General features: G+C 46.0%; 1 protein-coding gene across 1 annotated transcript in view; it reads right to left on the bottom strand.

Moving 5' to 3' along the window:
* Positions 1 to 23,357, bottom strand: part of myt1la (myelin transcription factor 1-like, a) — an 89,494-nt gene that overhangs the window by 21,269 nt on the left and 44,868 nt on the right. Inside the window, exons 7-14 of the mRNA XM_030721438.1 lie at positions 20,973 to 21,603; positions 19,047 to 19,477; positions 17,049 to 17,183; positions 13,411 to 13,501; positions 9,006 to 9,116; positions 7,781 to 8,001; positions 6,068 to 6,354; positions 4,183 to 4,398 (exon numbers count right to left, since the gene is read on the bottom strand). Coding sequence (XP_030577298.1) covers positions 4,183 to 4,398; positions 6,068 to 6,354; positions 7,781 to 8,001; positions 9,006 to 9,116; positions 13,411 to 13,501; positions 17,049 to 17,183; positions 19,047 to 19,477; positions 20,973 to 21,603 — 2,123 coding nt within the window. The remainder of the gene's footprint in view (positions 1 to 4,182; positions 4,399 to 6,067; positions 6,355 to 7,780; positions 8,002 to 9,005; positions 9,117 to 13,410; positions 13,502 to 17,048; positions 17,184 to 19,046; positions 19,478 to 20,972; positions 21,604 to 23,357) is intronic.

Raw genomic sequence — 23,357 nt, 5'->3', positions numbered from 1 at the left:
GACCTCTGCACCCGTTCCTGTTCCGCGGGTGGGGGCAGCCACGGACGGGCTGACCTCTGCACCCGTTCCTGTTCCGCGGGTGGGGGCAGCCACGGACGGGCTGACCTCTGCACCCGTTCCTGTTCCGCGGGTGGGGGCAGCCACGGACGGGCTGACCTCTGCACCCGTTCCTGTTCCGCGGGTGGGGGCAGCCACGGACGGGCTGACCTCTGCACCCGTTCCTGTTCCGCGGGTGGGGGCAGCCACGGACGGGCTGACCTCTGCACCCGTTCCTGTTCCGCGGGTGGGGGCAGCCACGGACGGGCTGACCTCTGCACCCGTTCCTGTTCCGCGGGTGGGGGCAGCCACGGACGGGCTGACCTCTGCACCCGTTCCTGTTCCGCGGGTGGGGGCAGCCACGGACGGGCTGACCTCTGCACCCGTTCCTGTTCCGCGGGTGGGGGCAGCCACGGACGGGCTGACCTCTGCACCCGTTCCTGTTCCGCGGGTGGGGGCAGCCAGGTCCAAGCCTTCGCATCGGTTTTCAGCGTTAACTGCAGCAGCAGGGTCTCAGTCAGCCTCAGCCTCAGCTCACTCCCAGCCATCTCAGTCAGCTCTCCCTCACTCTCGGTCAGTTTCCACGCAGCCTGATTTCCCTAGCTCTCGGTCAGTTTCCACGCAGCCTGATTTCCCTAGCTCTCGGTCATTTTCCACGCAGCCTGATTTCCCTAGCTCTCGGTCAGTTTCCACGCAGCCTGATTTCCCTAGCTCTCGGTCAGTTTCCACGCAGCCTGATTTCCCTAGCTCTCGGTCAGTTTCCACGCAGCCTGATTTCCCTAGCTCTCGGTCAGTTTCCACGCAGCCTGATTTCCCTAGCTCTCGGTCAGTTTCCACGCAGCCTGATTTCCCTAGCTCTCGGTCAGTTTCCACGCAGCCTGATTTCCCTAGCTCTCGGTCAGTTTCCACGCAGCCTGATTTCCCTATCTCTCGGTCAGTTTCCACGCAGCCTGATTTCCCTAGCTCTCAGCCAGCCGCTCTCCCTCAGCCTCAGTCTGCTGTAGCTCCAGCCACCTCCCAGTCTCAGTCTGCTTCCACGCAGTTCGCTCCTGTAGCACTAGCTCGCCCTCAGTCAGCTCTCCTGTCACCCTCATCCTCACCATCTGACTCACCCGATCTATCTGCAAAGCAGCCCCAGTCGTCGGAGGAGACGGCTGCGCGCCCTGCAATGCAGCCAGGGAGTTCCGCTCAGTCCGAGCCAGGGGGTCCCGCTCAGTCCGAGCGCTCCGCGCCAGAGGGTCCCGCTCAGTCCGAGCGCTCCGCGCCAGAGGGTCCCGCTCAGTCCGAGCCGATGGGGGTCTCCGCTCAGTCCGAGCCAGGGGGTCCCGCTCAGTCCGAGCGCTCCGCGCCAGAGGGTCCCGCTCAGTCCGAGCCGATGGGGGTCTCCGCTCAGTCCGAGCGCTCTGAGCCAGGGGGTCCCGCTCAGTCCGAGCCGGTGGGGGTCTCTGCTCAGTCCGAGCGCTCCACGTCACCCGAGGGTTCCCCACCAGAGCCCGGGGTCGCCCTTCTCCGCCGCCGCATGCCCCGCGGTCGGCCTCCAGTGTCTGCTCCCCGTCGCCGCCGCCGCCGGCCCCGCGGTCGGCCTCCAGTGACCCCTCCTCGTCGCCGCCGCATGCCGCGCGGTCGGCCTCCAGTCTCGTCTCTTCGTCGTCGTCGTCGCCGCCGCCGCTGGGAGCGCGGTCGGCCTCCAGTCTCGTCTCTTCGCCGCCGCCGCTGGGAGCGCGGTCGGCCTCCAGTCTCGTCTCTTCGCCGCCGCCGCTGGGAGCGCGGTCGGCCTCCAGTCTCGTCTCTTCGCCGCCGCCGCTGGGAGCGCGGTCGGCCTCCAGTGACTCCTCTTCGTTGCTGCCGCCGCCGCTGGGAGCGCGGTCGGCCTCAAGCCACGCCACGTCCACGCCGCCGCCGCTGGAGGCGCGGGCGGCCCCCAAGACTGAGTTGCCACTTTTGTGGTTTCCTTGGCAGGCCCCCTGAATGGTGTCTTTGGGGTGTTTGGTCACTCATGTTTTGTTTTTGGACTCTTTTTCCAGCCTTGTGCTGCCGCTTTTGTTTCTGTACTAGTTCGTTTTTTGGACTTTGCTGCCCTTTTGGCCTTATTGTCTCGAGCCCTCCGTCCTGGTCCCCCGCCTCCCACCCTGGTTGGGGTTTTGTTTTTCGTTGCGGCCGTCGGGAGCCGGCCCTTGAGGGGGGGGTACTGTCATGATCCTGGGCCGGTGGCCCAGTGCTTTGTGTTCTTTTGGTTATGTTTGGTTATCTCTGATTATGTATGTTTGGTTTCTCTCATGTGGGTCTTCAGTTGGTTATGGGTTTGTGCTTAGTCTGCATTATGTCTTTGTTTACTTCCTGTTTTAGTTTGATAGTTTAGTACTCCCTGTGTGTCCTGTCTAGTTGTCTTCCCTTGTTGATTAGGTAGATTCTGTTCACCTGTGCCCTGTGTTCCCCAGCTGTTTCTTGTTACCCACCATTGCCTTCTGTATGTATTTAAGCCCCTGGGTTTGCTTTGTTCTTTGTCGCGTCATTGATGGTTGTTCTCTGCTGTCCTGCATGTACGTCTGTTTGCTCAAGTCAAGTCTAGTTAGTTTCACGTCTCTCCGTTAAGTGTATGCCAGGGAGAGCTCATGTTAATGTCTGTCAGATTGGGGTAAATAAAGCGAGTGAATGAATTACACCTGTCCCGAGTCTGCTATTTGGGGTCCTCCTTCCTGCCTGCACGGCGGCCTGCCATGACACCTCAGATGAGACTGAAGGCCGGTAAATTCCTGATGTTTAATTTCCAACAAAGGTTTTTGGAAAGAACTCTGTAATTTGGTGCTAATAAAGGTAATTCAGTCATCTGAACATCTACAACAAGCTGGCACTTCCAAGTTTTAACAAAAAGAATTGATCAAAGTTCACCTGTTATTCTGTTCCTGATTTCCTGTCATACATATAAAGTGTTACAGTGTTGCACACCCACATTAAACATCAGTTTACAATCATGAGGTCAGCGTGTTTACGAGTAATCCCTGTGAGCCCACAGCTCAGAGTTTAAATTTCTCTAAACACTCAGAGTTTTTTTTACTCTTGCTCTGTGTGATGTCAGTGAGAGGGGATGTCCTTTTATGGTCATCAAATGGCTCAGTCACAGTAGAATAAAAAAAGGACTACAACCTCTTTGCAACTAGAAAATGACTTTATGTGCGTTTCCGTTTAATGTGAATTTATGTAAACAGCAACAATTTTTGCCAGTTTATCACAGATAATCGCCGTATTATGACAAACAGCTTGCATGTAATTGCCAACTCGACAGCACTGAGTAGCAGACTGACTTCATCTTATCAAACCAAAGTCGCTTTGAAAACATCGACCGAGTGTGAGCGGTCGCAGACTTATCCCATCTTTGAAGCAACCATTTCAACAGCAGCTAGATCGCACTCATTGCACACAGCTGCAACAGTTTCGGTCATGTGACTGTAGCATCAGGCGCACAGCTCTGGCGAGGGCTGGCAGTGAGGTTGGCCTTAAAGGGGGAGGAGCTAAAACAGCTTTTTTTCATCCACAGGATGAAATGAGGGGCAGCAACACGGCTATAAGGATATGTTTTATCGATGACTCATGCAAAGCTATTGTACAGAGTAAAATAATAAAAAGCACGGAGATAGAAATGGGCATCAGGGTCTATTTCAGGATATCACTGAATCAGCTCTTATGAGGAAATTCTAAACTAACAGAAAAGAAAATCAACAGGCTCAGAAATTTTTATTTATCCTATAATAAAAAGTCAGTGTTTACAGGATACTTTCAAATAACTACAAAAAAACCCCAAAAAATCTTCCACCAAGGGCAGTGACCTATTTCACTATTTTAATGAAATACATTCAGATGTGCACTGAAATGTCACAGCTTCTTTCTTTAACAGTGTTTTACTTTTTAACCAAGTTTCATGAAATCTGACAAATCAAAACTTTACTGAGTCTGTAAATTAAAGTGTAAGGGTATAGATAAGGTATAGATAAGGTATAGAAGTAAAAGAGGTGCTTTTAATTAGAATGTAAGATTGAAACTTTGTAAACATTAATGCATTCATTAACTATATAAACCGGATTAACAGCATCTTTTATTTACCCATAAGCCCCTGGGACGTATGTATGGTGACGTAGACCTTCCCGTTACCTCTTTGTGATCCTGCTCGTCTCCCAGACGTTTGATCTTGTTGCAGTCGACGGGCAGGTCCCAGCAGTCGGTGTCGCTCAGCTGGTAGCAGCGGCTGCTGAGCAGAGCCTGCCGCTGGGGGGACATCGGCTGCAGGGGGGTCAACACTGTCCCGCTGCCCTCAGGCTGACCGGCCACATCCACGCCACCGCTGTCATCCAGATCGCCGACCGGACTCTGGAGAGCAAAGGAATCTGATGAGCGGCTCTTCAGAGGGCTCATTTTTGTTGTGTTTGTTAGTGATATTAATCTCTGCCTGAAAACGTGTTTGTAAGTTTTTGTTCAAATGAACTAGTAGCAGCTTTTTAAAAGAATGTTTCATCCACCATTTCTAACAAGTGTTTTTGTGGTGTCGTGTTAACACATTTGTGAAAGCTCACAGGCTAGTACCGGCCCCAAGCCCGGATAAATGTGAGGGTTGCATCAGGAAGGACATCCGGTGCAACATCATCTCAAAATCAAGCATGCAGATCACTGCGGCGAACCCTCAGGAAAGCAGCTGAGAGTATGATGATGCTGCACATAACTGCCACAGCACTCACCGTGTCCTCAGAGCCCAGGTACTCATTTGGTCAGTTCGGTGTTGTTATTACTCAGTCAACCGATCAGACAAAACAATTCAAATGAGTCCAAATTTCAGTTCGATTCAAGATTCAAACAGAAAGCCAAACATGGGCGCCCGGGTGGCTCAGTGATGGAGCAGGCAACCCCATGTATATGCCACGTTGCGATGCGGGTGGCACAGGTTAGAATCCCGGCCTGTCGCTAATTTGCCCATGTGTCTTCCCCTATATCTTTCCCCCATTTCCTGTCTCTATAGAGTGTCAATAAAAGCCGCTTTGGCCAAAAAAATGTGAAATAGAAAGCCAAACATTAAGGTGCCAAAACAAATGAGATTCAGTTAAAAGAAAAAGTTGTGGATAAAACAATGAATAATACAGCGTGACATGTGCTTGAAAAGGCTTCTGTGAAACATGTCATCAGTTTTTCCTTCAACCCAAAAACATTTCAGGCACAGAAGTTTTCAGTGTTTTCAGGCTTCTGCTCATTCAAAAAATCTGCTGGATACTAAACTCCTCTTCCACCGGCTTCCATCTACCTTTACTCTGAACTTTCAGGTGCAGCTTAAACGTGTCCCACATCACTCTGCGAACCTCTACTTTCAGTAGAGGAAGACTAAACTTCTCCAGTGCAGGCACAGAATCTGATCTTTGCAAAAGCTCACCAGGATGAAGATCTGAGGTTTGGGTTGTCAGTGTTATGGCCGGATGAAAGCTCTTCAGGGACAAAGATGTGGCTTTTGCTTGGTAAAAAATAAAATGTAAAGCATTCATCCCAAAACACACAGTCAAACACAGAGGCGGGAGTGTCGTGGTCTGGGGTTGTTTTTCAGCAAATGGACCTGAAACCTCCTAAAAGTTGATGGATTCATGAAACAGGACCAGTCCATCGAAAACTCGGTCTTAGGCAGCAATGAACCTTACAACAAGATAACAATTCAAGACATGTGACCAAATTAGCCAATAAATGAACCACAAAGTGAATGTTCTGGAGACCAAGGTCATCACAATACCCCTCAAACCTCAAGGACCTGGAAAGGTTTGCTAAAGAGAAGCGGGCCAAAGTCCCTCTGGAGACATGTGGAAACCTTGTGATCAACTACAAAGTGTTTTGTGGCTCTAAGTGCAAATAAAGGCTTTGTTACTGATTACTTAAAAAGGGTAAGAATAATTGTATGCAGACATGTCTTCCTAATGCTCCTCTCTGAGTTGCACTCTCTAAATAAAGCTACCTTGTGATGTAATAAGGCAGGCATCTCATTTTTACTGGCACCGCCTCAGATTACCTGTGTCAGCAGGTCCTGGGGTTTCCCTCCCAGAGCGTGCGGGAGCTCCCGGCACCGTGTCGACAGGTTAAGGATGGCCGTGGCCGCCATGTGGGCCGCCTCCATGTCGTGGGTGTAGTCGAAGCTGCTCTTACTGCAGGTGCTGCTGGCGCTGCTTCCACCTCCACCACCTCCCCCTCCTCCTCCTCCACCTCCTCCTCCTCCACAGCTCAGGCTGCTGCTGCTGCTGGGAGCGTAGCTGCTGGTCGTGCTGCTGGCCGGGCTGGACGTCTTACAGTAGCGCTTAGCTGAAGGGGCGCACACACACGAACGGCTGATTTGTAAGACTGACGCTGGCACTTGGCCAAGCTGTTCAGCAGATGGGTTTTTGCGCAGGGTTTAAAATTACAGAGACATCCTCTTGCTTTTAAAAATATGCAATTAAAAAAAGACAGATTGGTGAGGGGAAAGAGCAGGAGAAACAGACTGAAATCTAAAGCGTTCAAGGATTAAGTGGGAAACAATGAATTGACCAGCACAGAAAACCACTCCAAACTAAAATTCAAACAAGCTCAATGTTTGAGACTGATGAAGACGTGCAACTTTTTCTGAATCAACATATCCTGTTCCTGCCTCAGCTTTCGTTTGACTGAAAATGCTTTTGACTGCATGGCTACATCTGATTTTCTCTTTGTGGAGCAATTTTGGTTTGGTGAGTACCTGATCAGTAAATACTCACTCGTGCACCACAGTGCTACCAAAAATAGTCCCTAAGAACTGCAGCATTTCCTCCTCTGTGAGTAAAAATACTGCATGCCCAGATGTCCCTCAAAATAAGTGACCTGTAAAAAAAATGAAACTACTGCATGTCAGTATTTATAAATTGATTTGGGCCAGAGACCCACGGGAAAGATAAGCAAAGTATTTAGAGGCCATTTTTGGTTCTTTTTAATGGATTTGTTGCCAGTTAGAAAAACATAGATGAACATCAGCCCTCTGTGTGAAACAGGGAGACAGTCATCAAACAAAAGACACAAACAGATGTTCGGGCAAAGCCAAAAAAAAGACGCTATGCGACGGTGAATCCGGGCTCGGCAGGCTGGAGTGATGCCGATGGAGGCAGGGAGGGAGTCGTGACAGAGGGGAGCTCAGACACCTCGTCTAAAAATCTCCCTCCTGCCTGCTTCTCACTAATGGCTCCCAGCCAAAGAAACAGGGCTCGCCTCCATTATCTCTCTCCTGATTTACAATCCCTCCATCTGCACCTCCTCCCTCCCTCCATCCCTCCATCCTCTGCTTAGAGGAGGCAGGCTCTTAGCTTGGCATCTCCATAACTCTGCTCTGCTTTCACTCTAGCCATGTGGAGAGGCCGAAAACGTGTTTTCGGTTCTATAGCACAGAGAAAACAAGCAGCTCTGAGCATGTGTCAGTGTGTGTGTTATAATGCTTTTAACGTCACATACAAAATGTTCTCCCCAGAAAAGGAAAATGAAAAGAAATCCTTAAAAGTGGCATCATCTGGCAGTTTTTCCCCCTTTAAACAAAGAAAGGAACAATAAGCCTGACCATGTTTTTTATGCTGATTTTTGAATGCGCCCATAAGGACATTTTTGGATACATCATTAATACAAAGGAATATTTCAAATATTCTCCCCATGGCAACAACATCAGACCCTGTTCAAACAAAAGAGACAAATAAACAATCAAAATAAACATTATGATAATTCTTCTTACCGTCGTATCCCTTTGGGGAGGTGTCTCGCCCGTGATGGGGCTTGGTTATCGGACCCCTCTTTCCGTAGCTGCCGTGTTGGGCGTCATAGCCGCCGTAGTCATAGCTCGTCTTGGAGTATTTCTCCAGCTCCTTCGCCAAGTTGGACCGCGGCGTGCTGGTGGGAACATTGTTTTTATAGCCGTACTCAGGAATCTCCAGCTGCTTCACAAAACACATTGGTCTGGAAGGCAGTCAGAGGGAACATAAGGCTGGGATCGTGTGAGGGAACTGCACTGCACCATTTAGCATCCCTACTTTCAGCTTCAAAAGTAACAAAAGAATTGTTGGTTTTTCAAACAACCAATAACATGAGACAGACGGTGTGTTGGCTGTATGCTGAAAAACTGACTGCACCATTGAGCCTCCCTAAAAAAAAATGGCCTCATGCAAGAGAGAAGATGGAGACTGTTTATAGGATTGGGTATCCCTGCTGTGGAAGAATATTTAAGTCGCATTGTTTATTTATTTTCTAATAAACATCCCCGGTTTGACTAAAAACCCAGAGATGTTCCCTTAGGTTTCATCAAATAGAAAACTTTGAGTTTTTTTGTTTGTTTGTGTTTTGGAGCATTTTGAAAGGCTGCAGACTTTAAGCTCGTTTGCTTCCCTGAATGTTTAAGGTTATTCTGCTGTGTGTCAGAATAGGAGCAAATTTTGCTGTTGATTTAATGCACAAAGGCTTAATGCTAATCAATATTTGACAAGTTAAAAGTCCTTGAACAATATATTTAAAAAATAACAGATTTGGTTTCATATCTCAGGAAAGAACAATCAATACATTTTTTTGTTTGCGGCCGCTGGTTGTTTACTGGATATTTTTTAAATTCTGGAATTCCCAGAATTCCCAGTGTGTCTGAACTGGTTGCACGTTGCTGCTTCAGCATTCATTTTCCAGAGAAGGAAAAGGATCATGTGCAGGTGACTTAATTTTATTATAAGGATCATTTAAGGAGGGCTAATTCTGCATCCCCAGCTCCTTAAGTTTAATATAACCTGCAGCTGCATGTGTGGGGATTTCGCTGCACCATTCAGCATCCCAGCATAAAGAAAAGGAAAAACAACCACTTCCAAAATACAACATGTCACTTTCTGAACGTATAGCATGTTTAGCGTTCAGTGAACCATTCGGCATCCCTCAGTAACCTATCAGGATATCCTGCATTATTGTACTGAAGTGGGCGGTACCTGAGGACGCGGTCTGATGCCTGATTGGTCTTACTGCCGCTGTCGGTTGAGTGACTCTTCTCGTGGACCTTCGCCATCTTCTCTGCAGCAGCAATGGGACAGCCGGACAGACTGAAGGAGGGGGGGGGGGGAGACAGCACACGGCCTGGTTACACACTGTACCAACACACACACACACACACACACACACACACACACACACACACACACACACGCAGCATCTGGCCCTCAATGAAGAGCAGTTCAGCTGTCAGTAGCAGCAGTTCAGAATGAATTATGGATTTAGAAATGGCCTACTTTGTGTTGACTTCATGACTTGCTTTCCAGATGACAAACTGGTTTACTAGTTAACTTTCTGAATGCCTTTACTGTAAGCACGTATTGCCTTAATCCACAAACAGCAAAACCCAGGGCTGAAAATGAAGCCAATACAAAGTCAGTCCCCACAGACTGCCATGTTAAAATGTCCAACTTCAGCCAAGTTTACAGCTTGGTGCAAGAAAAGGTTTGTCTCTATAGATATTTTCCCTCGTTCACAACTGCTGTAACTCATCTGTTATAAATTAGGGACATCTTTGATGGACAGGCGTACGACCACAGACTGCCGCGGCTGCTAGCTGTCTGCTGCGCCTCAGCTCCACTGACGGGGGAAACAGAATTGGATGTTTCGACCGTGTTTGTGCTGGTATTGCTTTTTGGATTTGTGCTCCAGTTTTCTCCCCCTCCCCCCCAATTTTAGGATGTAGTTTGGATATGGCAAAAAGAAAAGAAGTTATTTAGCACTAATTATTATCTTTGTCTATGCATTGCACCCATACCTGATAATTTGGCACTCTGCCTTCTCGTTCCCCCCCCAAAAAAAATTTGGCATATTTTCCCTTTATATCAGGGGTCTCAAACTCGCTTTTTTTTATGTTTCACTTTCCTCTCCAATTAAGAGGAGTTAACGAAATGTCAAAAAAGTAACTTAAAAGGCCAAATTGTCATATTTTTGACATCAAATCGCAGACCGGAAGTAGGGGGCGGGGCCGGATGCGGTCCGCGAGCCGCGAGTTTGAGACCCCTGCTTTACATGATCAATGCCAAACCTCTAACTTGCATACTTTGCTTATAAGTAAGATATATAGCATGAAACAATTCAGACTACCTCCCAGCCTCAGTAACTGTGCCACACAAACCCGGTCGCCCTGCGCCGAGGTCTTCAGAGTTTACTGAGCGCCTCGTATCTGGATCTGGTCCAGTGACTCTTTATTCAGCAAATGAATACTTGCTTGAATAAATGACTAAATTATTAGTTTTCAGTGGATGCGTCTTTACTAACAACACGCAGAGTTTTCTCCAGTGATTTGGGAGTGTTAGTGGTTATCTGTCCCACAAGACCCTTCCACTTAACAAAACTGTCACTTCACATCAACTCCCAGAGACAAGTGTTAAAGAGCCAACACCTTCTCAGTTTTTAATCATTACATTTTCCTCATCCCTTCTCAAGTGTAACCTCACAGGAAGCAGAAAGCACGAATCTAATCCTGCTCGTCGGCTGCTGCAGTGACTGACTGACTGTGTGATACATTAGATTACATTCATTAAGCAGCTGCTTTCGGTCCTGTGAGGAAAAGAATTAAATGTCATCAACAATTATAAGTGAATTCCTTTAAAACAAATTAAAATTGCAATAAACACAACAAAATTTGGGCCATCGGACCCCAGATTTCATCCTGTGTACTTCTGACATGTACGAGTCATTAAAACGTGTGACCCGCTGACCCTCATGTGGCGTAACCTGCGGTAAAGGAGAAGCTGATTGGTTGGGGAGGTGGCTTCTCCTCCCCCTGCCACTTTGGGCTCTTCCTAATTGCTTCATACCCACAGAAGGAAGGAAACATCATTAGCACAAACACACATGCACACTCGTTTTAAAGCATCGTAGGACTACAGCGTGAGGAGTGTGTGACAGATCAGCGGCGGTGCCTGCTGCTGCTGCTGCTGCTGCTGCTGCTGCTGCGAAGGCGTTTCCATGGCGACTGCCAGACATGAAAGCTGGTGGCTAACAGTAGCTAAGCTAGCTAGCTAGTGCTTTGTTTCCTCTCCCAGTGGAGCTGTGCTACATAACACACCCTGCAGCCACGTCTGTGTGTTTGTGTGTATTCTGTCTGCCAGCACATGTGTGTTGCTGTCTGTGAGCTAATTTGTAAGTGTCTGACTGTGTGTGTGTGTGTGTGTGTGTGTGTGTGTGTGTGTGTGTGTGTGTGTGTGTGTCAGTTAGGCTGTGTGCAAATGAAACAGCGTGTGTGTGTGTGTGTGTGTGTGTGTGTGTGTGTCTGTCATCTAAAGCTCTACGTATGTGTGAGAAAATCAGCGCAAAGCCTAATCACTTTACATAATTCAGAAGTATGCATGTGTGTGTGTGTGTGTGTGTGTGTGTGTGTGTGTGTGTGTTTGGTGCCTGCACTTCTTGCTCTGCTCTGCCTGTTAAACAGCTGAACTGCTGATGTGATGCAGGTTCTCCTTCTCCAGTCCTTTCTCCACATATGCACCTAAACCTGAATACATTAGTTTGCATGCTGGTGAGAGAAAATGTGACTTTTTTTGTATCAGATTTGACTTAAAACCCAAAAAAATGGTTTTGCAAAGTGTTCTCATTTGGAGGAAAACTCCAGTGGTGGCACATAAAAAACACAAACACTAATTATGATTTCACATAATCAGATGGTTTTGTGCAAAACCGTCAGTGACTTTTTTTTCTCTGCAGGGAACAAAGTGATAACCCCCCAGAAGGCTCCGGGGATGAGAAATTAATCCAGCGTGCCAGAAACTGCAGTTCCTCCAATGTCCACTTGGGGATGCCCTCAAAGGTGTGTGAGCCCCCATGGAGGCTCCCAGGTTAAAATGTCCATGTTTACAGAAGCTGCTTTTGTTCTCTGGGCTTGTTTTTCCTACATTTTGGGCCTGTTATACGCATGTTAATAATCCCTTTCTGGTTCTGTCAAATATAGGATTATATAAAAGTGGCTGTTGCACTTGCTTCCATGCTACTGTTTGCAACATTTCATCTAAACACGGTCACAAAGACGGCAGAAGCTTAAATTTGTACCAAAGCCGCAGAAGAGCTCACAAACCAGTAGGTGATGTCACAGCAGTTCTGTCCATCTTTTATATACAGTCTACAGGTGAAACTAGGCAGCATGTGCATTAAAACAGCTTCTAAGATTTAACCTGGACTTTCAACACCTCATTTAACCTGAAAGACTTATTCATAACCTGAGTGTGACTTCTACTTTTAATGCTTCCATCCATCTTCTTACCCTGTAGTGGGTTGTGTGGGCGGCGGAGCCAAACTCAGCTTACATCGAGAGAGGGGTGGGGTGACCCAGTCAATCAGAGAGCTATTTTTAATAACCGCACAGACAACCAATCAGGCTCACATTCACGCCTAGGGCTGATTTAGAGTTACCAGTCATCATAACTTACAAGTTTTTGGACTATGTGAAACCACAGAAAGAGAACGCTGAAGTCCAGTTTGTGAAGTGTAGATTGTGTTATTAGTACTTTTTTTCCCTTCATACTTGGGATTATAGTTGTGCATACTTAAAAAAGAAAAAAAAAAAAAAAAAAAAAAAAAAAAAATATATATATATATATATATATATATATATATATATATATATATATATATATATATATACTTGATTATAGTAAGTAATGAAGATTTCTGCAGAGACAAAAACAAAGTTGACTGTTAATTTCTAACTTCAGTTCTTTATATTCAGTAGTGTTGTGGCCATTATTTAAGTTATGTTGTGCAGAGCCTTTGATTGTTGGTTTCCAGTGTTTCTGTTAGGGCTGAGCTAACAGCAGGGGTCCATGACCAAGACTCCTGGTGTGATTAATGAAGCCCAGTCGGTGCTCTTCTTCAGAAATGTTGTTCAGATGGTCATAAAGCCAATGTTTGTGTAACTGTGGGACACAGGAAAGCCACACGCACACACACACACACACACACACGTTCACACATACAACCACACTCTGATGAATACATCTGGAACAACTCGGGGTTCAGTATGTCCCTCAAGGATACTCTGGCATGCCGACTGGTGCAGCCGGGGATTGAACCACCAACCTGCCGATCAGCAGATCACCTGCTCTACCTCCTGAGCCGCAGCCACCCCTGCATCAGAGCTCTTTTACTACTTTCCACGTGTCTTGCACATTAATAATCAAGTTAATACAATCATTAATACTTTAGGTGTCTGTTTGAACTAAAGCCAACTTATCAAAGTTTGCAGTGTACAGAAGCTAAGCATCAACTGATTGGAAATCCTCCTGAAACCACACACACAGTGATGATATCTGTACGACGGAGGTGTGGATCAGCTGATAGCAGCCCGGCCGAGGGCCACTCACTCACCTGCGATGCGAGTTCCTGTTGCTATTGACATGACCCCGTCCAGAGCAGCCGGGAGTAGGGCACTTTAAAACATTTTCATACATGGCAAGGACTTTGACAGAGAGGAAAAGGTGAGAAAGACAGCCAGGGTTAGGAGCAGACAGGAGAGTTACCGGGCGTTCAGCTCGACGGTTAGGCATGCACAGATTATAGTTTGCTGATGTGATGATGGGCCAGAAATTTCACAAAATGAGCACGAATACTGCAACAAAATGTGTCAACAGCAGGAAGTAGACATACTGCATATTCTCTCCTTTGTTTCACTTGCAGCCACCTCAGATTCAGGTGCGCTGCCTGTTTTGCCTCGGTTTCAGAAAGATCCTTCCCTGTAGAACATATTTTGTCATAAAAATTATTTAAAATTAAGGTAAACGTGCTGTTATTTTGCCACCAACTTTCCACTAAACTGCTCTCTGTTTATATCTATGACTGCCCCAAGTATTCCTTTCCTGCTGAGGAAACACGGCTCTCATTCGCCTTTTGATCACTGCAGTCATGTCATGAAATTTCATGAGATGAGACTGTGCTGGATGCAGTAGTTTGTCATGCACTGTTAAGGTCGACTGATGATTCTGCAGAAGGAAGAGGAACAATGTGTTGGGTAATAAACGAAGGTTTATAATTCTGTTTACTGATTATAAGTATGTATAATCTTCATATACAGCTCAGCAAGCTTTTACTTGTCTGCATAGAGAGTTCCTCCTGTATTTTCTATGCAGGCATTTTCATTTATTATTCTTAACTTACTGCAGATGAGCTCAATATAAAAAAGATGTGAAGTCTCATTTTGAAGCTACAAGCTGCGTGTTTTGGCTGTTGATAGGTTTTTTTTTTATCACCAGATGTGGCCAGGTGTGGATCTCACCCTGTACACGCATACAGTGGTGACTTATTACTCACAAATTAGCCAGGTTATGGTTTATACACTCAGATCCAGTCCTCTCTCTGCTCGAGACTTCAAAACTAGACTTCTCTAAGGCCTCACTCACAGAGGCCTAGAGACCAGTTGGTGACCACCAGTCACTAAGGAAAAATTAACATTCTGACTGGCTGCAAGTGGTTCCTGGTAGTTGCTGTGAAATCGATTGCTAAGGCCCAGTCATGCTGGTCTAGAGACCAGTCTGTGACCCCCCGGTAACCACCAGTTAGCAGGGAGTCACTGGGAAAAATGTGCAGTAGGCGAGTGGTTACTGGAGGTTGCTGGCTGTCACTGGGTGAAATTAGTTGCAAAGAGGTACATGGTGCTGCACTGAAAACCTCCGTGTGATTGCTTTGGTTGACAGCAGATTGCCATGGTTAGCCATATTTCGCATGGAAGATGCAAACTCGTCTGCAAGCACTCCCAACCAATCACTAAGCGGTTGTGAAACTGCCAAGAATGTGACGCAAATTGGAAATAGACACCGTTCACCTTCAAAGTAAAAGTTGCACTTGGGTTTCAGCACTAAGGTGCAACTTTTACTTTGAAGGTCAGTGGTCTCTCTTTCTGGTTTGTATTACCTCTCAGTGATTAGTTAGCAAGTGCTCGCAGGCAAATTAACAGCTTTCATTCAAACTATGAGCGAATGCAGCACTCTGCTAGCAACCAAAGCAAGGAGGTTTGCAGTGCAGCACCCTCTTTGCAACCCACTTCACCCAGCGACAGCCACCAACCTCCACTTCTGAAACTGACTGGGGAACATACTTTTGTTCCTAGTGACCGGTGGGTCCTAGGGGATCACTGACTGGCCTTTATGCCTGCGTGGCTGAGGCCTAACCGATGGGTGATGTTATGTCACTCTTTTATATACAGTCTATGTGCGCAGCATCCGGTTGCTTTACCGGGATGAATAAAGCCTCCTCTGAGCTGATGCATTTTACCTGTGAGCATGGTTAAAGCAGGCTTAGATGGTTGGAAGTGATCTCATGCAGGTCGTTTTATAAGGTTTTGCAGTCAGCAGGTTGATCAAACTGATTCTTCATGCTGTTCACGTTACAACAGCGACACAGAAATCAAAACAAGACTTCAGGCAGATGCGATGAGGAGAAAGAAACAAAAGTAAAGACGTTCATGAGATTGAACCAAAAAAAAAGAAGGAAAAATCTATTTCTGGTGTTACAGTAAACATGAGTATGAAGAGAAGCAGCTTTGTGTCCACAGCAGCACTTCAGTATGTTAACTTTAGACAATTAAGATAGTTTTTAGACAGCTTGCAATAGATAGAAGTGACATTAAATCAATATATTTTTTAAAAGTTCAGTTGCCTTTGAAACACAAAAACCTTGATAATGTTTTGCAGCAATCAAGGTCTACCTTTAAATTTGCTCCCCCGCTGATCAGAAATATGTTAAAACGTCGCACATGATGATTAAACGAGGGGCCCGCAGCTCCTTGTGATTATCACAAAGTCAAACCCAGATTATCCACTACGTCCAACACAACAGATAACAAATGCAGAGTCATGCAGGACAGATGCATGATGGTGAACAGCCAACATGCCCCACACTGTCCAACGTTCACTGCCATACAATCCATCTAACAAGTCATTTGAAGTCAGTATTTATTCCTATAATCTCGTCCAGTTCTGACCAATAAATGAATTCCATTTGGTTAAAGGCCAGTATTGTTGTGTAGATGTAGACTGTAATTTTGTGCTCTAACTTCTTCATCACTCTCACAGAGGCAGAAATGATCTGACTGGATGAGTAAAACCTCGGGACATGAAGCTGAACTGTTGGACACTGGAGCAGATTTACCTTTATTCTGTGGTCACATCGAGCACTAACCACAGTTCATTGTCCATGTTGTATTACAAATATGGAGAAGCCAAAAGGAAATGCAAACAGTCTTTTTACTCCTTTTGGACTGAAGTTACAGAATTAGACTCACTATCTGATTTTTTTCAATGGTTTTGCAGACTTTTTTCTCACTGCTGACACCTCGCTGGTTGTTTTTAGAAAAAAAAAGAAACGGTAAGTACATCTTAACATGAATTAAAGGAAAACCCATCCTTTAATGTATCGGTAAGATGCTCCTCTCTGCTGAAACTACAAATGTCTGCAGTGCTGATGATTTACAGCAGGTCCTGGATGGATGGATGAGCCTGTGGTGACAATGGCCAATATTTCAGTGCTTCTGATGTAGCCAAGACTTTTTATTCAGTGACTTTGATTGTTTTTTAGAAATGCATAAACATTTTTTTAAAAAGCAGAGCAGTATAAAAGTACCTTTTACCATTTAGCAAATGTGCCCCCTTTCCTGAACTTTACATAAGCTTTTTTACCTACATGCAACAGGTAAGACTTGGAGTATAAATTCCCCCGTGGTACCAAACATTGCGTCCCTTGCTTGCAGAGTATTCATATTCATATAAAAATACCTGTTTACAGATATTATTATTTAACTCACTTTGCCAGGTGACATATTAGAGCCGACACCTCTGAGGTTTTACTCAACCAATAAGGTGACTGCCTCCAGAGCACCTCTGAGAAATGACCGCACGTTTAAAACCACGACCTGCGCCATAAGACTGAAATACTGCTCCGGCTGAAATGACTTGTCAGACTGCTTCTGCGTTTGTGTTTTCAGTGCAGCGTAACATGCAAGCAGAGGGACCTACTCTCAGGCGGGACACGATCTTTGTGGGGACACCCAGACAGGCTGCGGTGATGCGGGTACAGCCCCGTCACGTGACCGGTCCCGTCGCAGCCTGGAGTCGGACACTTGCTCTCCTTCTTCTCCCCCCTGGAAGAGTCTGCAAACACATGGGACAGTGAAAATTAGACGGAGGTGGTGTTGAGTCAACAGGTAATCAGCTTCCAAGTGTCGGAGCGGTTTTTGGCCATGAAAGGACTGAACATGGACCATATATGGCTCATGGATTTGGCCAGTAGCCTGGTTCTTAAAAACCACCCACAACTCAGATTTGTTTAGCGAGGCAAACACTGTAGGTGTGATATTGGACCCACTGATGGCTGCTTCGTTTGGTTCAAGAAACAATTGATCAATCAGAGCTCATCATGCAGAATTAAGTATATCCTCCTACAGACAGATCATTACCTCAGCAAGCAAGTGCAGATTAGCTTCCCTCGGGTGTGCATGCTGCACATCACCAAGTCGGGACAAATAAAATAAAACAGGCCCCCTCCCAGCAAGGAACCACTATATCAGGCTGAATAGGTGAAGCGAGACATAGGTCTGCTGTCCTTGCACAGATTCAGACATCATAATAAAAGCCTTCGTTTGGACTAATAACAGCTTCTGATAGGTTAACAAAGACTCTGTCTGTGCTAATGAAACAGTCTGAAGCCCATCTGAGGCTGTAGTGAGGATGATAACGGCACAGTGCCGACTCCCTACAAGTGGTGGTGGGGTTGTGTATGAGTGGATTTGGAGAAATAGGCTGCAGATAGCGTCCCACAGATGAGATTTGCTCTTCTAACGGGCCGTGCAGATTGCCATTACTCATGCCTGACAAGCTGGCCGTCTGATGTTCCCACACCGGCCTATTTTAACAACATAAGCTGCTGTCAGTGGAAAACCATGCATCTGCAAAAAAAAAAAAAAAAAGAAGTGTGTAGCCCTGAATGCAGAAAACGAGTGCCCATTACCTCTTCTGCAGCCATGTACAACATTTCTGAAATAACACAGTAGGGTTTTAACCAAGCCCAGAGGTCAGAAAACTCATACAGTCTGGCAGTGTCTGCAGAAATGTTCAAATCAGGGAGGAAAAAGGCATTAAAGTTACTTTATGTGTTATTTTTTTCTTGCTGCAGCTCTAATAACCTCTGGCCGCTGCTGCACTGAGGGTTTCAATAAGTCAGACAGACGAGATAAACTCCCTCTCTGCTGACCCGGGGTCAACATTTATGAGTTAAATACGGCTACGGTTAAATGTGATGTGAGAAGGTGACGGGGAACTTAAAGCGAAATGTGATCATTTGACAACTTTGTGAATACGCTAATAGGTTAAAAGAAGCAGGAAAGCAAGAAATGTGTATTTCTCAGGCAGCAGTCACAAAGTGGTTACTTACACAGCATAAAACCCTAGAATTAAAAACTACACAACAATGAGGAGAAAATTAAAAAGGAAACATGGAAATGAAGCCACCACATCATTTCATTACTACGATTCATAACCTTAACTGCTAAATTTAAAGCCCACTTCTTTTAGGAACTTTATTTTGATCAGATGCAGTGTGCGAGTGTGGAGCTACAGAGGACCGACTGAACTAAATTTGCTTCTCAAAGTCCAGGCTTTTTGTGGTAAAAATAGTCCTGGTATGAAAAACCAGATGCAGGACCGTGTGAATGAAGAAAAGACTCCGCATGAACACGCGGGAATGTTTCCAATTTAAACGCGTTACACAACATCTCACGCTGAAGGTCAGAACAGCAGCAACGATATGAAGTTTATACCTTAAAGCTGCGCAGAGACACAGACACCTACAACACAACGTGTGATACCCAACAGATATCCTTAAGCTGGTCCCAAACTTCGTAACTGACACACAGAACAGGGAAAAGCAACATATACTGCAGTATAGTTTTACAACTCTGCTGAGTGCAGATCAATAATGACACACAGAGGGTCAGTGTGTGGGTTTTTCTTGCCTACCTTTAGGGTAGTACGCCCTCTTCAACCCGTCCTGCTGCATCCTGGACTTGCGCTCCTCGGCGGCGCTGCTCAGCCTCGGGCTGTGCTCGCCGTGGCCACGGTGGTGGTGGTGGTGGTGGTGGTGGTGTTCCCGACGGGGCATCGTATGCTCTGAGGCCATCCGGTCCCTCATGACCTTTGCCCTCTCCGATTCCAGCGCAATGGCCTTCTCCAGCAGCGACAGGTTTCCCTTGGCCATGTCGAAGGTCTCGTCCGAGCGGTCGGAGGCCACGGACGTGGTGTCCTCGTCGCCCTCCTGGCTGCAGCTGGTCGGGTAGCCTCTGGACGCCGGGCTCAGCTGCTCCTCCAGCTTCATTAAGTTCACCATGTCGGAGTAGCTGCGCTCCAGAGAGCGGGGCTCCTCCTGTGCAGCCTGCTGGCAGCTGTCGTACCTGAAGGAGGAAAGAAGTGAAGAAGTGACCATTAGTCTGAATGACCCGTTAGTTACATTTTATAATGTCGCTTCACTCAAAAACTAATATAGAATGAAGAATGAATGAATTTTGCCATTTCATTTGGATTCTACCAAAAAATCTTATTAAAGTTTTAAATGTATTTCAGAAAAACATCAATTTTTTTTTCTGAAATTGTTTAGCAACCCTTGCTGGGGAGAAAGAGGACTGTTGGAGTGAAGTACCTTGAAGTTTAGTAAGAAAAGCTTCCTATACAGTAAATCACCAAAAGCCAAAGTAAATGAAATATAAAAAGTGATAAAGCTATGCTTAAATAAGAGTCAAAAGAAGGTCCTGCAACCTTGAATACCTTCAACGTTAAAATGAAGCTTACAATTGAATGTTTAATAATTCTAAAAATGTACTACTTATTAAGTATGTGAAAGTACATTTTCACATTTTAAAATGAGGACTAATATAAAAGCAAAGCGCTGTGACCCACAAAAAGCCCAATCATTTGTCTGACCTCCCCATCAAGGTTGTCTCCTTGTGCACCTCTGGACTGCGTATAGCAGGGGCATTATTTCAGGGACAAACTCACACATGCACATTTGATACTTCACCTCAAACTTGGCTTCTGTGTCAGCATCAGCACTGAAGGTGAGAGCAGGGTCTGAGGCTACAGTTTTCAGTGTCTGAGGAGTACGCTGTAGTTTGCTGCTGTGAAATGCCCCCCCCCCCCCGGGTTCAGATGGTCGATGCGATGGTGCATACTAACATCGTCATCATCATCGCTCAGCGCCTAAGCTACTCAGCAGCTCTCTGTGACTTTATCCTTTACTTTAAAATGAAATTCGACTTAAAAGCTCACATTTAGACACAGTAGAGGAGATCCAGCGTGCAGGACAGCTGCAAAGGTCAAAATGGGATATCAAAAAATAACAGCTGAGGTAGAAGAGATGCAGAGGTGCATAAGAAAGTGGCCTCGAGGGGGAGACGGACCACAAAACTTTTTTATTGCACCTCTTAATTAGTTGATCCCATTGTGGATATTTCTTTAAAGGATGCCTGTTGCATTTTTTTTATTTACTTGGATATTTACTGGCTGCTTATTTTAAACGTGACCAAAGTTTTTAATAATGAGATTAACACATGTTAAAGTAATCTGTACGAGCTGAAAACCCAGGCCTCTGTTCGAAATTTATATGATGTCATTGAGCACAGACCATAATATGATCCAAGCTGTGGCTCAGGTCAGCACAGAAGGACCCCTCACCTGCTGATGAGACCTTCTGTTTGTGAGGCGCAGCCAATAAGAACAAAGTTGGTGTAAAGTGGGAGGAGTTTAAATGGCTTGTTTCAGACAGAAAAAATGAGCAAATATATATATATATATATATATATATATATATATATATATATATATATATATATATATATATATATATATATATATTTGTGTAATTTAAAATAGGACTCTTAAAAGATTACCCACCTGTTCAGGTGGTGCACCCCCTGCTGGTCTCCTGGGTTTTGGAGTTGGTGGTGGAGAGCGTGGAGGGCAGGGCGATCAGACGGCTGAGTCTCACTCAGCTTCCGGGCCAGGTCAAAGCACTGGTTCCTCAGACACTCCAGGCTGCTGAGGCACACCTCCTCCTCGCTCTCCTCAGTGTGACCCCTGACTCCCACGCCGGGCCGCCCGTTTGCATGGCTGCTGTCATTCACCATGGTGTCTTCGGGGTAGCCGTCTTCAGGCAGCATGGCGCCGTGACCCTGTGCCAGGAGCTTCAGGGAGTCCACCGTCTCCCTGACCACATCGCTGTCCAAGTCCACGCTCAGCTCACCCTTCCTCTCTCCCTGCTCACTGCCATCGTCATCCTCGTCGTCGTCGTCTTCCCCGGCGCTGTTGGAGGAGTTGCTGTTCATCTCAGACTCGGTCATGGCCTGGTAGGCAGCATCCTCGGCGATCTTGCCAAGGTTGAGAAGCGACTTGGCAACCAGCTCGTCGTAGTTCTCGTACTCCTCTCCGGTCCCGTTCCCGGTGCTGATGGTGCAGCTGTTGTTGTTGTTGTCGTCCTTCTGAATAGGAATGAGCTTTGATTGTCCACCGGGTTTGTAGTGGTTCTCTGCAGTCAGGAAATTAAGAAACAAATGAATCTCACATTGCATCCAGTTTTTAACAAACAGGAAACTTTACCCAAATATCCTGCACTAAAAACAACACAAACAGCAGGTAATCTGTGAAAAATGTCAGGGAAACTGATTTGTTCTGCAGATAATACAACTATCTGTTCACTTATAAAATCTAAATCCTGCAGATGAAGTGGAGATGAAACCTTTATATCCTCTAATCATATCAGCAATGCTGATGGACCCTTTTTTTTCCCCTGTTATATTCTCAGATGTATTAGCTTCATCCCTCCCAATTATGATCCACTGTTTACTCACAAAAAACATACAACCCAGAGCTGTGCACGGCAGTGTCGCTCTCCCTGCTAAGCCTCGCTGTTGATTTTGGGGACAGAGGCGGCGAATGAGAGCAGAGAAATTGAAAAGGGAGGCGTGTGAGGTGCTCCGATTCAGGAGCCATAAATATCCTCAGGAGGAGAAACCGAGGCAGAGCACATGTGACACGTCCGCCGAGACGAGGAGGCAAACGAGGAGGGGAGGGAGGGAGTTAATAACTCAGCAGAGCTCCTCTCCCGATTATTCGTGAGGCACTGTCAGAAGCGATTGAGGACACGGGGGGGGAAGCAAGGTGGGAGGGAGAGCGCAGAGCATCTGGTCTACCAAACCCTCCTCAGCAGCGCTCATCACTTAGTCCTCTCCTTCTGCAAACTGCATCCGAAAGTGGACGTGAGCGTGACCCAGAACAAGACCTGAATATCTGCAACATCGCAGCGTTTATCCATCTGTTAATTCGACAGCTTTTTGGCATCTTTGCATGTTGTAGGTTGGAAAAGGTCCACGAATCTGCTGAAACACGGCGGCCCCCTTTTACAGATCGAGCTGCAGAGCTCGCAGAGTATCTGGCACACAGCACTGAAGGCATGTCCCGAGCAGAACCGCTGGTTTCATGAACCAACAACAACAACAACAACAGCCCGTCACTTGTAAACATTAGTTTAGCAGGTCCGCGTGTTCTTGGTGTTGGTTGCTGAAAGCTTAGTTTTTAATGTTGCCTTTACACCGAGTGCTTTCCTTCCACCTGCTTCCTGTTTCCCCCGTCTGCCTCTTCCTGTTTGCCTGTGTGGGTCGTTTTTCCTGATTTATTTTAAAGGTTCTCCTTGTTTGGCTTCTGCTTTGCTCCTTCTTCTACACCCATTATTATCCTGCCTTCACCTGTGCCTTACTCTCATCATCTCGACTGCTTCTCGCAGCTTCAAAAGGTTTTTAAACTGCACATTTTTATTCTTTTCATTTGAATTTTTGTTGAATTCTTTGTCATTTCTGTCTTTTTGGTAAATCTGCTCTACGACTTTTATATTTTATGTAAAGCAGTTTGAATTGTGTTGTTGTTGTTGAAATGTGCCATACACATAACTCTGCATCAGCTTGTGCAGTGGTTCAGTTACACACTGAAGTATTTATTCATTTAACCACCTGCCAGCACGGCACTGTTGTCCTTTTTTAACAGTGACTCCAGTGTTGATTATTCTGCAGCCCTGTTTCCATAAAAGGCTGCTGTGTTAAAATAAAAAGAGACATTTTTATAGATTTTTAAAAAAATATATAAACTCATTTTGACATTGATGCCAGCAGCATGTTTTATAAAAGTTTGGACAGGGGAACAAAAGACTGGAAAAGTTGTATAATACCAAAAAATTACATAACTAATAACTGGGACAAGTGCAGCATCATTATTAGATATACAAAGACC

This window comes from Archocentrus centrarchus, chromosome 24, assembly GCF_007364275.1.
Source record: "Archocentrus centrarchus isolate MPI-CPG fArcCen1 chromosome 24, fArcCen1, whole genome shotgun sequence".
NCBI lineage: Eukaryota > Metazoa > Chordata > Actinopteri > Cichliformes > Cichlidae > Archocentrus > Archocentrus centrarchus.
The sequence above is the reverse complement of the archived record's forward strand: the minus strand, read 5'-3'. Positions and strand labels throughout refer to the sequence as shown.